The sequence below is a fragment of the Tursiops truncatus genome, chromosome 7 (genome assembly GCF_011762595.2).
Source record: "Tursiops truncatus isolate mTurTru1 chromosome 7, mTurTru1.mat.Y, whole genome shotgun sequence".
NCBI classification, from domain to species: domain Eukaryota; kingdom Metazoa; phylum Chordata; class Mammalia; order Artiodactyla; family Delphinidae; genus Tursiops; species Tursiops truncatus.
The window spans coordinates 8,364,156-8,377,231 of NC_047040.1; the positions used below are offsets into that span (position 1 = coordinate 8,364,156).

At 42.7% G+C, this 13,076-nt stretch overlaps 1 protein-coding gene across 12 annotated transcripts in view; it reads right to left on the minus strand.

Moving 5' to 3' along the window:
* Nucleotides 1-13,076, minus strand: part of ARMC9 (armadillo repeat containing 9) — a 139,057-nt gene that overhangs the window by 55,222 nt on the left and 70,759 nt on the right. For all 12 annotated transcript variants that reach the window (XR_012332944.1, XR_012332942.1, XR_012332943.1 and 9 more), the window contains one exon: nucleotides 10,268-10,323. Coding sequence is in view for 9 of the 12 variants with exons in the window: in XM_033859555.2 (XP_033715446.1) it covers nucleotides 10,268-10,323 (56 nt within the window). In the remaining 3 variants the exon portion in view is untranslated. The remainder of the gene's footprint in view (nucleotides 1-10,267; nucleotides 10,324-13,076) is intronic.

Here is a 13,076-nt window from a genome sequence, read left to right on the forward strand (position 1 = left end):
GAAATTAAATATTTTAAACATAGATGTGACTGAGTTCTTTAAAAGTCAAAAACTGAAAATTTGTTTGTTATATCTTTTCAGACTAGAAGTTAAAAAGCCACTGAAGCTGCGTTATGGGCATACAGGAACTGTGTATTCTTTTTCTTTTTTGGTAAATCTAAAATTATCCCCACGCCCAAGCCCAATTATTTAAAAAACAAAGACACTGAAGACCTTAAAGTGTACGTTATTATATTGCATTGGTCCAAGAAAAATACGCAACAGCCTTGTAGAGCCAATACTACTGAATGCCGGCTGGATGGAAAGTTAGCAAAAGAAATCACAGCATGCTACTTCTCAATGAAACAGTAGCTTGTTGAATTAAAGATTAAGCTGCAAACATGAACGCTGAGTTAGTATCTCACCTGCAGAGCTATGCCTGGACCTGCTGTTTGGCTTGTATTCATCCAGTATCAATAGTAACGAGTCATTAAAGACCTTTTATGTAAATACTTGGCAGCAAAACACAAGTGACACTAACTGAAATACCTCATTGAATACCTTTATTGACTTTCATGGTTTAACCTGATATCTGAACTTATGGTGCAAAAGCAAAGGAGGGTAAAACTACTAGTTCCATGGCAACAGTCAGGGCATTGCTAACAAGCTCTAGTAGTCACTGTATTCTCCATTACCACCACAGATAGCTAGCTGGCTAGATAGACAGACTTATAGATGAATAATAGAAAAATGATAGGTAGATAGATAGATAGATAGATGAAAGATGATAGAGTTTCATTTAAGAAGTCCTCAGTGAAGCAGCAGGAATTAATTTTATTAAATCTTGATTCTCGTGGTCTGTCTTTTTAGCATTCTGTGTAAAGAGGATGTACATGATAGTCATCTTGAAGAAAGCATTTGTGCGGTTATTTGATTTGCAAGCTGAATTAGGCACTTTTTTTCGAGGAGCATCTCTTTTACTCAAAAGAATGACATAAGAACTATGTTATGCAGACTTGGGTATCTGGCAGACATTTTCTCAAAAACTGATGAGGTGAGCCTGTCACTTCAAGGAAAACAACTGATAGTATTTGTTATCAATAATAAAATTTGAACTCTCAAGAGAAAACAAGAATTTTAAAAAACTTGTACCTACTACTGTGAGCTTGATAGCTTCCCAACACCTAAAGACTTTTCTGATGAGATCAGTGGTGATATTAACAAACGCAATTTGGAAGGGTGTTTTATAATAAAATACAGCAACAACTGGAAGAACTGCAAAAGTGCAGAACCATTATTTCCCCAACTATCAATGCATGAAAATACAAAATCACATGTGGGTGAAAGAGCAATTGAAAGTGCAAAACAGGCAGGATGCCAGCAGGAATTGTGAAGTAAGCACTTTTGAAAATCCATTCTCCGTAAAAGCAAGAACACTGGCAAAAATTGTCAAAATCAATTTCTTCAGGACTTTGAAAATTAACCAAAGGCTGCAACAATCTGAGGAGTGTTTATTCAAGAAGAAAACTGGCTCTCAGGAAGAACAGCAAATGTTGTGGCATTTAAACTTGCCCTGTTCCTCTCCCTCTCTCCCCAGGTCCCTGAAAACCACCAGCTCTGCAATCCAAGTGAAAACCAGCATCCAAGCAGTCACTGGAGTGAGCAGACAGGTTTGAAGCACCCCAAAGGCCTCACTCTCAGAAAACTGTCATGTTTTGACCTGTCTGGCAATTTCCTGGAAAACCCCCTCATAGATAGAATTTGTCTTTATTTAACCCACTAGTTCACTTGGGGTCAACTCATAGGCTTTGTTGAAAACACACTCTTAAATAAGAGTGTGAGTGTGAGATGAATGAAAATGAAGACACAACCTTCCAAAACTTATGAGGTGTAGTAAAAGCAGTACTCAGAGGGAAATTTATAGCTGTATATATTTAACGTATTTAATGCCTACATTAAAAAAGAAGAAAGATCTCAAATCAAGAAGCTAACTTTATACCTTAAGAAACCAGAAAAAGAAGAGCAGGAGGAAGGATATAATGAAATTAGAGATAAATGAAATAGAGAAACAATAGAGAAAAATCAACAAAAACAAAAGTTGGTTCTTGTAGAGATCAACAAAACTGACAAAACTTTAGCTAGACTGACTGTATTAGTCAGCTTGGGCCGCTATCATAAAATACCACAGACTGAGTGGCTTAACCAAGAGAAATTTATTTCTCATAGTTCTGGAGGCTGAGAAGTCCAAGATCAAGGTGCAGGCTGATTCACTTCCTGATGAGGGCTCTCCTCTTGGCTTGCAGACAGCCGCTTTCTCTGTGTCCTCACACGGTGGTGAGAGAGACAGAGTGTTCTGTAGTGTCCCTTCTTCTAAGTATACTAATTCTATCAGATCAGGGTCCCACACTTATGATTTCATTTAACCTTAATTACCTCCTTGTAGGCCCTATCTCCAAATACAGCCACACCGAGGGTTAGGGCTTCAACATATGAATTTGAGGGAACACAGTTCAGTCCATAGCACTGACTAAGAAAAAGAGGTAAGACTCAGATTAGTAAAATCAGGAATGAAAGGTGGAATACTACTGCCCTTACAGAAATGAAACCATAAGAAAATACTATGAATAACTGTACACCAACAAATCAATGTCTTAGATGAAATGGACAAATTCCTAGAAGGACACAAATTACAAAAACTGGCTCAAGAAGAAATAAAAAATATGAATAGACAGACATATAATAAGTAAAAAGATCAAATTAGTAAAAACAAAAACAAAACTTCCCACAAAGAAAAGCCCAGGTGCAGAAGGCAGCACTGGTAAAGTTCTACCAAATGTTTAAAGAAGAATTAACAACACTTCACAAACTCTTCCAAAGATGGAAGAGGTGGGAACACTTCCCAACGCATATTATGAGGCCAGTATTACCCTGATATCAAAACTAGACAAGGATATCACAAGAGAAGTCAAACGACAGACTGCTATCTATTATGAATATAGATACATAAATCCTCAAAGAGATACTAGCAAACCAAATCCAGCAACATATGAAAGGGATTACAAATCATGGAGAAGCAGGATTTATCTCAGAAGTTCAAGGGTGGTTTACCATATGAAAACCAGTCAGTGTAATACACCATATTAATAGAATGAAAGACACCCGCCCCCCACCACACACACACACATGATCATCTTAATTGATGTAGAAAAGGCATTTGACAAAATTCAACACTTAACAAAGCTGGAAAAGAAGGGAACTTTCTCAAACTGATAATGAGCATCTATGAAGAACCCACAGCTAACATCATACTGGACAGTGAAAGACAAACATTCCCCCTAAGATCAGGAAAGGACAAAGGGTCCACTCTCACCAATTCTATTCAACACTGTACTGGAACTTCTAGCCAGGGCAATTAAACAAGAAAAGGATATAAAAGACATCTAGATTGGAAAGGAAGAAGTGAAAATATCTCTATTCGCAGATGACATGGTGGTGTATACAGAAAATCCGAAGGAATCCATCACAAAACAAAACAAAGAAACAAAAACTTTTAGAGCTAATAAATGAGTTCAGTAAGGTCATAGGATACAACAAGATCAAAATACTAAAGTCAATTGTATTTCTATACACTAGCATTGAGCAATCAGAAAATAAGATAAACAAAATGAAAAACAGATGAATAGATTTTAATTAACAGAATAAAAAAGGTTTATTGATATAGTTTCTGATTCCACATTGCAACTAACCTTTAATAAACTATCACTTGTCCAGTTTTGAAGTAGTATCAAAGAAAAATATTTCTATCCCAAAAAGCTATTAAAATACTCCAACAATTTCAACTACATAAATGTATGAGGCTAGATTTTCTTTATATCCTTCAATCAAAACAACATATTGCAACAGGTAGAACGCACAGGCGGATTTGAGAACCCAACTCTTTTCTAATCCAGATATTAAAGAGATTCCTAAAAATAAAATACAATGCTACTCTTCTTAATAGTTTTTTTTGTTTTGGAAAATAATTCTTTAAAAAAATATTTTATTTACATTGACATGTAATGGGTTTATTATTGTCATTTTATTTTATTTTTATTTTTCTGGCTGCACCTCGAGGCTTGTGGGATCTTAGTTCCCTGACCACGGATTGAACCCGGGCCCTGGCACTGAAAGTGCCAAGTCCTAACCACTGGACCACCAGGGAATCCCCTATTATTGTCATTTTAAAATTAATAAGTACATTTTATCAGTTTTATATTCTAATTTAGCAAACATTGACAGGCAAAATACACATAAACAAAAGCTCTTTGCAATATTCAATAATTTTAAGAGTATAAAAGTGTTCCACAACCAAAAATTTGAGGACAGTTACTTCAAACCTACATAAACATTATATATTTCTTTTACATGTATAAAATATTTAATAATCAAATTTTAAATGAAAAAATGAAATCTTAGAAGAAAATCTAGGTGAGACTACATGTAAAATTTAGGGTTAAGGGAAACCTTAATCAGGATAGAAAACCCAAAGGGTATAAAAGAAAAGCAAAGATATTTGTCTTTAAAATTTTTTTTAAAGATTTATGACAAAAGAAGTTATAAAAATATGTCAGTAAATAAAAGATACATCTTTAAAATAGCTGCAATTAAGGTGAAAAAGGATCAATATCTATAATATATAGAGAATTCACATGAACCGACACGGAAAGACAAACGCAATTTTAAAAATAGAGAAAGGATAGGAATGTGAAATTACAGCACAGCAAATCCAAATATCCAATCAAATAAACATAAAGACACTCAAACTCACTACTCAATGGAGATGCAAAATTAAAATGACAATGAGATCCACTTTACCACCATTAGATTGGCAAAAATAAAAAGAGTAATGACACCTATCGCTGGTGGAGATGGAGGGAAAGGCTCCTCTCCTGCTCTGCTAGTGAAATCTGAACTGTTACAGCCTTTCTAAAAAGCAATCTAGAAAAATGCATTACCATTAAAACACACATACACTTCAACCCAGCAACAGAAGCCCATGTAAATAAAAGCACCACTAAATAAGGATATATTTGCAAAGATGTTTACTGCAGCACTGTCTGAAGTAGCAAAGATCGGGAAAACCGCACATGCACAGCATTAAAAGGAATCCCAGCTGCCTTGCTGGTTGACTCAGAGGGATTTCCAGAAGATATTAAGAGGGGAAAAAGGCAACACTGAGGGTGTGTGTGTTTGCATCTGTGTGTTATCTCATTTTGTAAAACAAATACTGACAAAAACATCCAGGACTATGGTACATACGTTTGTGTACTTTCTTTGTGTACCTTGTAAGAAAAGTATGAAAGCACATACACATACTAGGTCGTTAATACGGGTTTTGTGGGGGCAGCACTGTGGGTCGGGGAGAAGCAAAGGACAAAGCTCAGGCTGCCTCCTCTAGAAGATGCCTTTCCTGCCTTCCTGACCACATCCTTCTCTTCAGCAATCCATTCCACTCACCTTTCACCCTCGGTGAGGCGAAGTGCTGTCAAAGCAGCCACTTTCCAGTCTTCTCTGAGGACTCGGAATTTCTGCAGCACTTCTTGTTTCTATCACATTCACGGACCTCTGAGCGCGTATTGATTTTCTATTATTTGCTAACTTTATATATGTCTCGCAAGAGACAAAATCATGTAGTGGTTAACAGTGTGGACAAGTCAGACCACCTGGGTTTGATTCCTGGCTGCGTCACTTAATTATCAGCTGTGTGAACTTGGCAAGTGACGTATTTTCTCTGTTTCCCTGTCTGTGAAATGGAACAATAACGGCACCTATCACCAGGTTCTTGTGAGGAATAAATGGGTAAATAGTAAGTGTAAGGTGCCTAGAACAGTGCCTGGCACGTGGTGATGCTACACAAGCTATTATCAGGGTCTTTATTACCTCACCTATCTAGATTTTAAACTCTTAGAGTCATTTTAAACCATAGATACTCTTAAATTTCTTTTGGATCCCTTCCCCATTACTTCCTAGAATAATGTTATTTTAAGGTCCTCAAATATTTGTTGAATAAGCAAGTGAATGGCTCTTAGATTTCAGAAGTCTATAGAGAAAGGAACTGCTGAGCACATGACTGTCACTTTCATGGCAACCAGTAAGTAAATGTCCATGGCTGATCTAACCCAGCCTTTAAACCTATTTTCTTAAGAGGGGAGAATATTTGTCTTAAAATCAATCTTCTGGAATAGCACAGAAAGGCCTTTCATCTCCACTTACAAAGCCACTTATGAGCTAGACACAAGGAACTCGCCTCAAACTGTAAGAAAATGTGAGCCGTTTGTGGTGAGAATACTGGAATCAGGACTCCTTGTGATTCACCATCGACCCTTTGGGAACATATTATCTACGTTTAATATAAAAATAAACTGTATTAGATAATAACACATTTCTTCAAAGCACTAGGTGAGATGCGTTGGAACCCTTAAATTGTTGTTGTCATTTGTCCATTCTCTCCTAGGTACTGTCCAAGCTTATCTAGTGATAGTTTTTTTTCCTCTGGAGCTTTAAATGGTCCAAGAAGAGTATAAGAAGCAATTTAGAAAATAATGAAAACACCTGTCCTTCTGATGTCATCCTCTCTCTCTCCTCCTGCTTTGAATGTTCAACCTTTCCCTCTCAACTGGATCCTTCCCAAACAGCATTTTAACATGCTTAGGTATCTCCCAAATGAAAACAAAACAAAAATGCCCCGTTTAGCCACCATCCAACTCTCTTCCCCTACTCATAGCCAAATCTGTGGGAAGAGCTGTATGTACTTATTAGCTCCATTCTCTTACTTCCCACCTGCTCCTCAACTGCTCAGTTTGGCTTTTGCCTCATTAGTCTTCAAAAATGCTCAGCAGCCAACCTCCGTCCACTAAATCCAGCGTGCCCTTCCTACTTCTCGCCTCACGTGGTGAGTCTGCAGCCCTGGGCCCTGCTGATCCGGGCCTTTCTTCACCTCTCAGCCACACTTCCTTATCCCCCAGACCTCACCCAGGGAATTTCCAGTGTCAGCTAAGAGGATGTAACTTTCCACACCTTTCCGCTATGTATATATGAGCAGGTATATAATTCATCAGGATGTGTGTTTATAAGTTTGTTTTTTGAAATTGACTCATACTGCTCATGTTACTTTGCAATTTCCTTTTTCCATTTGACGTTATATCCTAGACAGTCTACAAGTCAGAAAAAAACTAACTCTAGTTAACTTTTTATGTTGGTATGTGTATGTATATATATTCAGGCATAACTAAAGAAGTGTTAATACATTAGGACAAGTCGTTACATTTTTAGAAATTAGAGGGAAAAATCAGATTTTGCATCTGGGGATCCTTGAGAGTCTCCAGCGGAGCAGGACCAGTGGCCGAAGTTGCAAGGGCACAGGTTTCAGCTCAGTGTCAGGCAAGGCAGCCATAATTTACCCCGGCCTCCGGCCCCTCCTAGAGCCATTTTACCTTTAGAGGCACTAAGCAGCTAACTGCAAACAGTGGCTTCGTTATCTGCGTTTTGGGTTTAAATAATTTTGCTGTTTCCTTCAAAGTTGTCACCTTGGGATGTGACAGCCACATTCCAACAACAGTGTGACTTGCACGACTGATTTTTGGAGAGTTTCCTGTAGTTTAAGCATCTTTCACTTTCTCCCCACACCCATACCTCCCCCACCCCTGCCCCCAGTTTAAAAAGTAACACCTGGCCTTGGGGAAAGCTGAGTAAAGCAGAGACCTGCTGGCTCCTTCCCAGGTCGTCCTGGCTAGTCCTCCACAGTACGTGTCGGGACCATGACAGAGGGAGAGCCCAGAACCTGCCGACCTGAGCTCATCACAGAGAGTCAAGTTTTGGCCCCAAATGACAGGTCCTTTCCTTATAATTTTCCAGCTAAACCCTTTCAAGAATCTTCTGAAAATTCTAGTTATCACAACAAATATTTTCAAACACTAGCTTCTTAAAATAAAAATATGCAGAGTAGCAAAAAGTCCAGAAAATTAAAAGATGTCTATATTCCTTCTTTACCATAGACTATATAACTGTAGTTACAGTCGACTATAACTTCCACAGGGAAATTTCCAAAAGTTGAATTCCCATCATTAACAGCTGAACCAAATGAATTTTCCCTTGCAGTACAAAAACAAAGGGGTTAATAGCAATAAAATAAAACCACCCCACAGTGATAACAGATAGAGGGGAAAAACAGATCTTGAGGGGAGCTTTTTTTGGACAAAAAGTTATTGGAATTAAATAATTAAGATATTAACTCGGGGCTTCCCTGGTGGCACAGTGGTTAGGAGTCTGCCTGTCGGTGCAGGGGACACGGGTTTGTGCCCCAGTTCGGGGGGGATCCCGCATGCCGCGGAGCGGCTGGGCCTGTGGGCCATGGCCACTGGGCCTGTGCATCCGGAGCCTGTGCTCCGCGGCGGGAGAATCCACAGCAGCGAGAGGTCCGCGTACAGCAAAAAAAAAAAAAAAAAAAAAAGATATTAACTCAAAGTATAATATAAAAGAGTGCTGAAGGGCGAGACACACAGGTGGTGTCTCTTCACGGTCCTGAGAAGGCCAGTGAGTCAGGGAGCTGGGTTCTCTCCAGGGTCGGCAAACAATGGCCTGTGGTCGTTAGGCCAGTAAACTAAGAAGGATTTTCACATTTTTAAATGTTTGAAAAAAATTTTTAATGACACATAAAAATCATATGAAATTCAAACTTCAGGACACATTAAAAAAAAAAGGTTTATGGGAACACAGCCACGTTCAACCATTCATGTATTGTCCACGGCTACCTTGTGTTACAATGGGTGGATCTGGGTGGATGAAACTGACAGTGTGGCCTGCAAAACCTAAAATATTTACTAGCTCCCTCTTTAGAGAAGAAGTCTGCTGACCCCTGTTGTAAACCAGATTTTACTGCCGTCAGCTGTGTGTGACCTTAGGCTGGCCTCCTCCCTTCTCTGGATCCACCTTTGTAAAGGAAGGGGCCTGGACAAGGTGCTGGCTAGTTCTGGAAGTCCAGAACTGCAGGGAGCAGGGGTGCCCGCTGCTGCCGCCTACAGCCCATTAGGAAAATGGCAGGCAGGAGGCTGGCTGCAGAGGGACCATCGCTCACAGATCTGTCCTCATTGGTGGAGCCGTCCTTGTTGGTGGAGGGCTCTTAAATGAACTGTCTCCCCTAACTGATGCCATCAATGAACAAAAACCTGGCTTCTACACACCTTTTACATGGACAGACCACAACTCCAAAGAACAACTCATCTTCCAGCGTTCACTTCGGGAATAAATGCTCCCCACAAAATAGAGGGAATGCAAATCACTTATTACCACAGAGAACAAGAGAGGACAGCCATGTATGGGTTTTTTAGGTCTGAAGGAAAAATAATGAAATAGCTTGTCATGTGAAAATCCACCTACAGCCCATGAGTCACCATTCTCTACACCACCTCACAGGACTCACTCAGACGCCCTTGTTCTGAACCTTCACGCTCTAAAAAACCAGGTAAGCCGATTTTTCACAGCTGAGGTAACCCACACCACAGGAATGCAAATGACAGGGTAAAGTGGTAGGTTCTGCCAGCTCTGAACCAAGCCCCGGACTCCCACCCTGGAGATTCTCCCGGGGAGCCTCCAGGTCCAACGCTCACACCCACGAGGAAGACAGGGGAGGTTCACGCCCCCTTCAGGGCAAAAGACTCAGCGCAAGACCGGTCATCTTTCAGCCTCCCATCAACCCAAGTGCCACAGAGTGTGGCCTCTCCATGCTGGCTGCAACGAGCCCACCAAGGTGCGGCCACAGTCTCCAGACACGCCACCCGCAAGTCCTCCCACCCTGCAGCCGCGTGTGGGTGGAGTCTAACTGCCACCCCCACCCCCACCCCCGCCCCCGACTGGTCTGGTCTTGGCACATGCCCCGAGCAGAACGCAGCGTAAGTGATGTTCTGAGGCTGCTGAGCCCACACAAGGACTGGAAGCTTTCCCTTCTTTCCCCTTGGAGACCGGCCCCCAACCAATAAGGCAGTCCCGGGATGGACCACTAAGTGATTACAGGCCACGTGGAGAGGGGCTGTGGCAGCCGCGATGCCAGCTCAGACGTGGAGAAGAGCCACTGACACCCCAAGAGAGACCAGCAGAAAACCACCCAGCTGAGCTCTAGCTGACCCACACAATTGTGAGAAGTAACGTAGCAGGGACTGAAAGCTCCGTTTCTGGACTAACTTTCCAAGGCGAGGAAGAGACTCAGAATAGTTGGCCGGAGTTTTCTATGTGGTGTCAAGAGCCTCTAACTTACTTCATCATCTTCGTCTTCGTCATCATCAGATTCAAGAACACCGTCCAGTAGCTCTTCTACAAAGAAAAAAATCAATGAATAACTGCAACCACAGTTGGGAGCCTTGGTCAACAAACTCCTTCAGCTGCTGCAGAGACAGGTAAACGCAGCCTGTGAGCCCCCGGGGCCAGAGCACCTGACCTGCTCAGCACCTTCCTTATTATCACTCATTGCTTGAACAGACGACATGAAAGTAAAGAAAGCCGGAGAGAAGAGGAAAGGAGATCAAACAGGAAATAGGAGGACAGAAGGAAACAAAGGCGCCGAAGACACTGTCCAGCACACTTAGGAAGGCGGCAGATGCACCTAGACTTAACCAAACCCCAAAACCATTTCCTAGAAGGGAATCTGTAGAAACGCCAGGACTCCCGTTGTCCTCGACGCAGCCCTCATTCTGAAGGGAAGGACTCCACTGACCCGGCTGGACCGAAGCCAGCAGGTCACTCACAGGGCTCGCGGGCCTACCGTGGGCTGTGCCGTTGTCGTGGAAGCTACTTTGCATACTGGAGGATGTTGTGTCACCTGCATCTGGGCTGAAGCTTAATTACCCAACTTCTATGCCCTCCCAGCCCCTGAACAGCACTGCTCCTTCCCACCTTTGGTAAGTGGCTTTCACAGTGAGGAGGTTACTATATTTACCAATTGTAAATTAAACCTTTCTTCTTCAAATATGGAAAGGCCTTTTTTTTTTTTTTTTGAATCTCAGCTATTTCATGAGGCCACAGGCTAGTCCAGCCACACTGCCCCCTCCCCTGAGCCTGTGGGCTCAGACTCAACCTACTTTCGGAACAATGTGCAGTCCTGTGAACTCAAGTCCCTTACGAGCCTCAGCTCCTCCTCTCCGGGAGGACGGAGACACGAGCCCTGCTTCCCACACTGCTCCCTGGGCTGTGGGCCCAACAACAGGGCACTTGAGTTACCAGCATCCCTTCTTTCCTGAGGGCCCTCCGGGAAAGCCAGCTCCGCCTTGCTCTGCCCAGTGACCAGTCAGGTCGCCCTGTCCTCTCTTTGGCGACCAGCTGGTATCTGCCGGTCCCCCTTGCTGAGCGCTGGAGTCACGGACAAAACTCCCTGCTGCTGCTGGCCATTCACTTCCACTTGTCACGTCACCAGGCCGGGAGTTCCCCTTAGGCTTCGCCAGAGCAGTCCTTCCCCTCCTGTGGGGTTAAAGTTCTAAAATACATGGGAATTTTTGTCCTTGAGGACCTTAAACTCCACTAGAAAACGAGTGCTAGAGGATTGAGATGGACTTGAATTAAGATAACCCATGTACATGTTTTCATGTTCACTAAAATAAAACAAGAAAGTCGATACTTTAAAAAAAAGATTGTTAAATCTAGAACTAGATTTACTAGTTTAAGATTCACCTATCTTAAACCAGTAAATGTCTCACAACTCCCACTCGGCTATCAACTCCCCCTTGAGGAGGAAGACTGGACTGGATGGAAACTCTCCAGCTCTCCCTCCTCTAGGGTTAAGCATGATGCTTGTAGATTCATTTTGCCTTGATAGCTGTTGACAGGTGTCCTAAGGTATTTATGTGTATGTATCTGGTCCTCCACCCAAATATTCAATGACTTTCTAATTTTGCTTCAAAGTAGCAGACTCCTGGGTAATCGTCTCTGGAGTCCTGCCACTGTCCTATGGATACAGAACAGCTTCTGTGCTTGAAATGAAGAAGAACCACTGTAGGCACTCCATTGAAACTGGACCTTCCGGAGCTGAGCAGGTAGACCCCACGTCTGTCCTGAACACACAAGGTTGTAAGGCCTTGGCTCCGCGCAGGACAACTTCTTGCTAAAGCACATCCCTTACAGAAACGTAGACTGACCCCTCGTCCTCACATTCGTTAGCGTGCCGGTCCAAGGGCCAGCTTTATGTAAGAGGAAGAGATGTTTTCTTGGCCAGAGAGACAAGACAAACTGCTTTCTGGCTGCCTGGGAGGAGGGAAGACTGACAAGGAAATAGAGGTGAGTGTGTCTTGATAGACCGACTGAAACAGAGTCAGCCTTGAAGGTTCCCAACCCAAACCTGACCCTGACGCTGCGGAGGACTCCTGGCCTGGGAGGGAGGTCTCGGCATAGCTAGCGACCTCAGAGCAGATAGGCAACAACTTTTCCCAGCATTCCCCTGCCTTCCCAAACTGTGGCCTACATAGAGAAGGTTAGGGAGTAACCTTGGCCAGGACTAAGGTTAGGTTTTATTTCCTTTTATTATTTTTTTCAATATGCCCGCCTAGCAGAATGGAAGTGCAAAGTCAGAAATGCAGTAGCTGCAGAAAATACACATCTGTTCCTTCCCCACCTGAATCCGGGATGAATTATACTTGCTCCATAAAAACCAAAGGGGAGGACATTCAAGTGGAAATGGGCCCCCAGCCTGAAGGCAGCCAAGGTTTAACCTCACTGGCTGCTCTCCTGGCCGCCTCCTGTTGATGGGGAGCCCTCTAACCCCCTCCTTCTGCCTCTCCATTTCTGTGTCCCTCCGAGGCAGGGCTGCACACTGGAATCACCTGGGAGTTTTAAACACTATTCGTACCTGGGGCTCCTCCAGAGATTCTGATTTAATTGGCATGAGGTGCTACCTTGGGGGTTTTCAAATCTCCCCAGGTGACTGCCCTGTGCAGCCCTAGCTGTGAACCAGGAGCTGGGAGAGCCACCTGTGGGCTTCCTCCAGTGAAGGGCTTCACGCATTTCCCTTTTGCTCGGCCTTGGTCAAGCTGCTGCCTTGGGATCAGAGATCAGGAGATTCATTTTTTACCTGCGTTCGT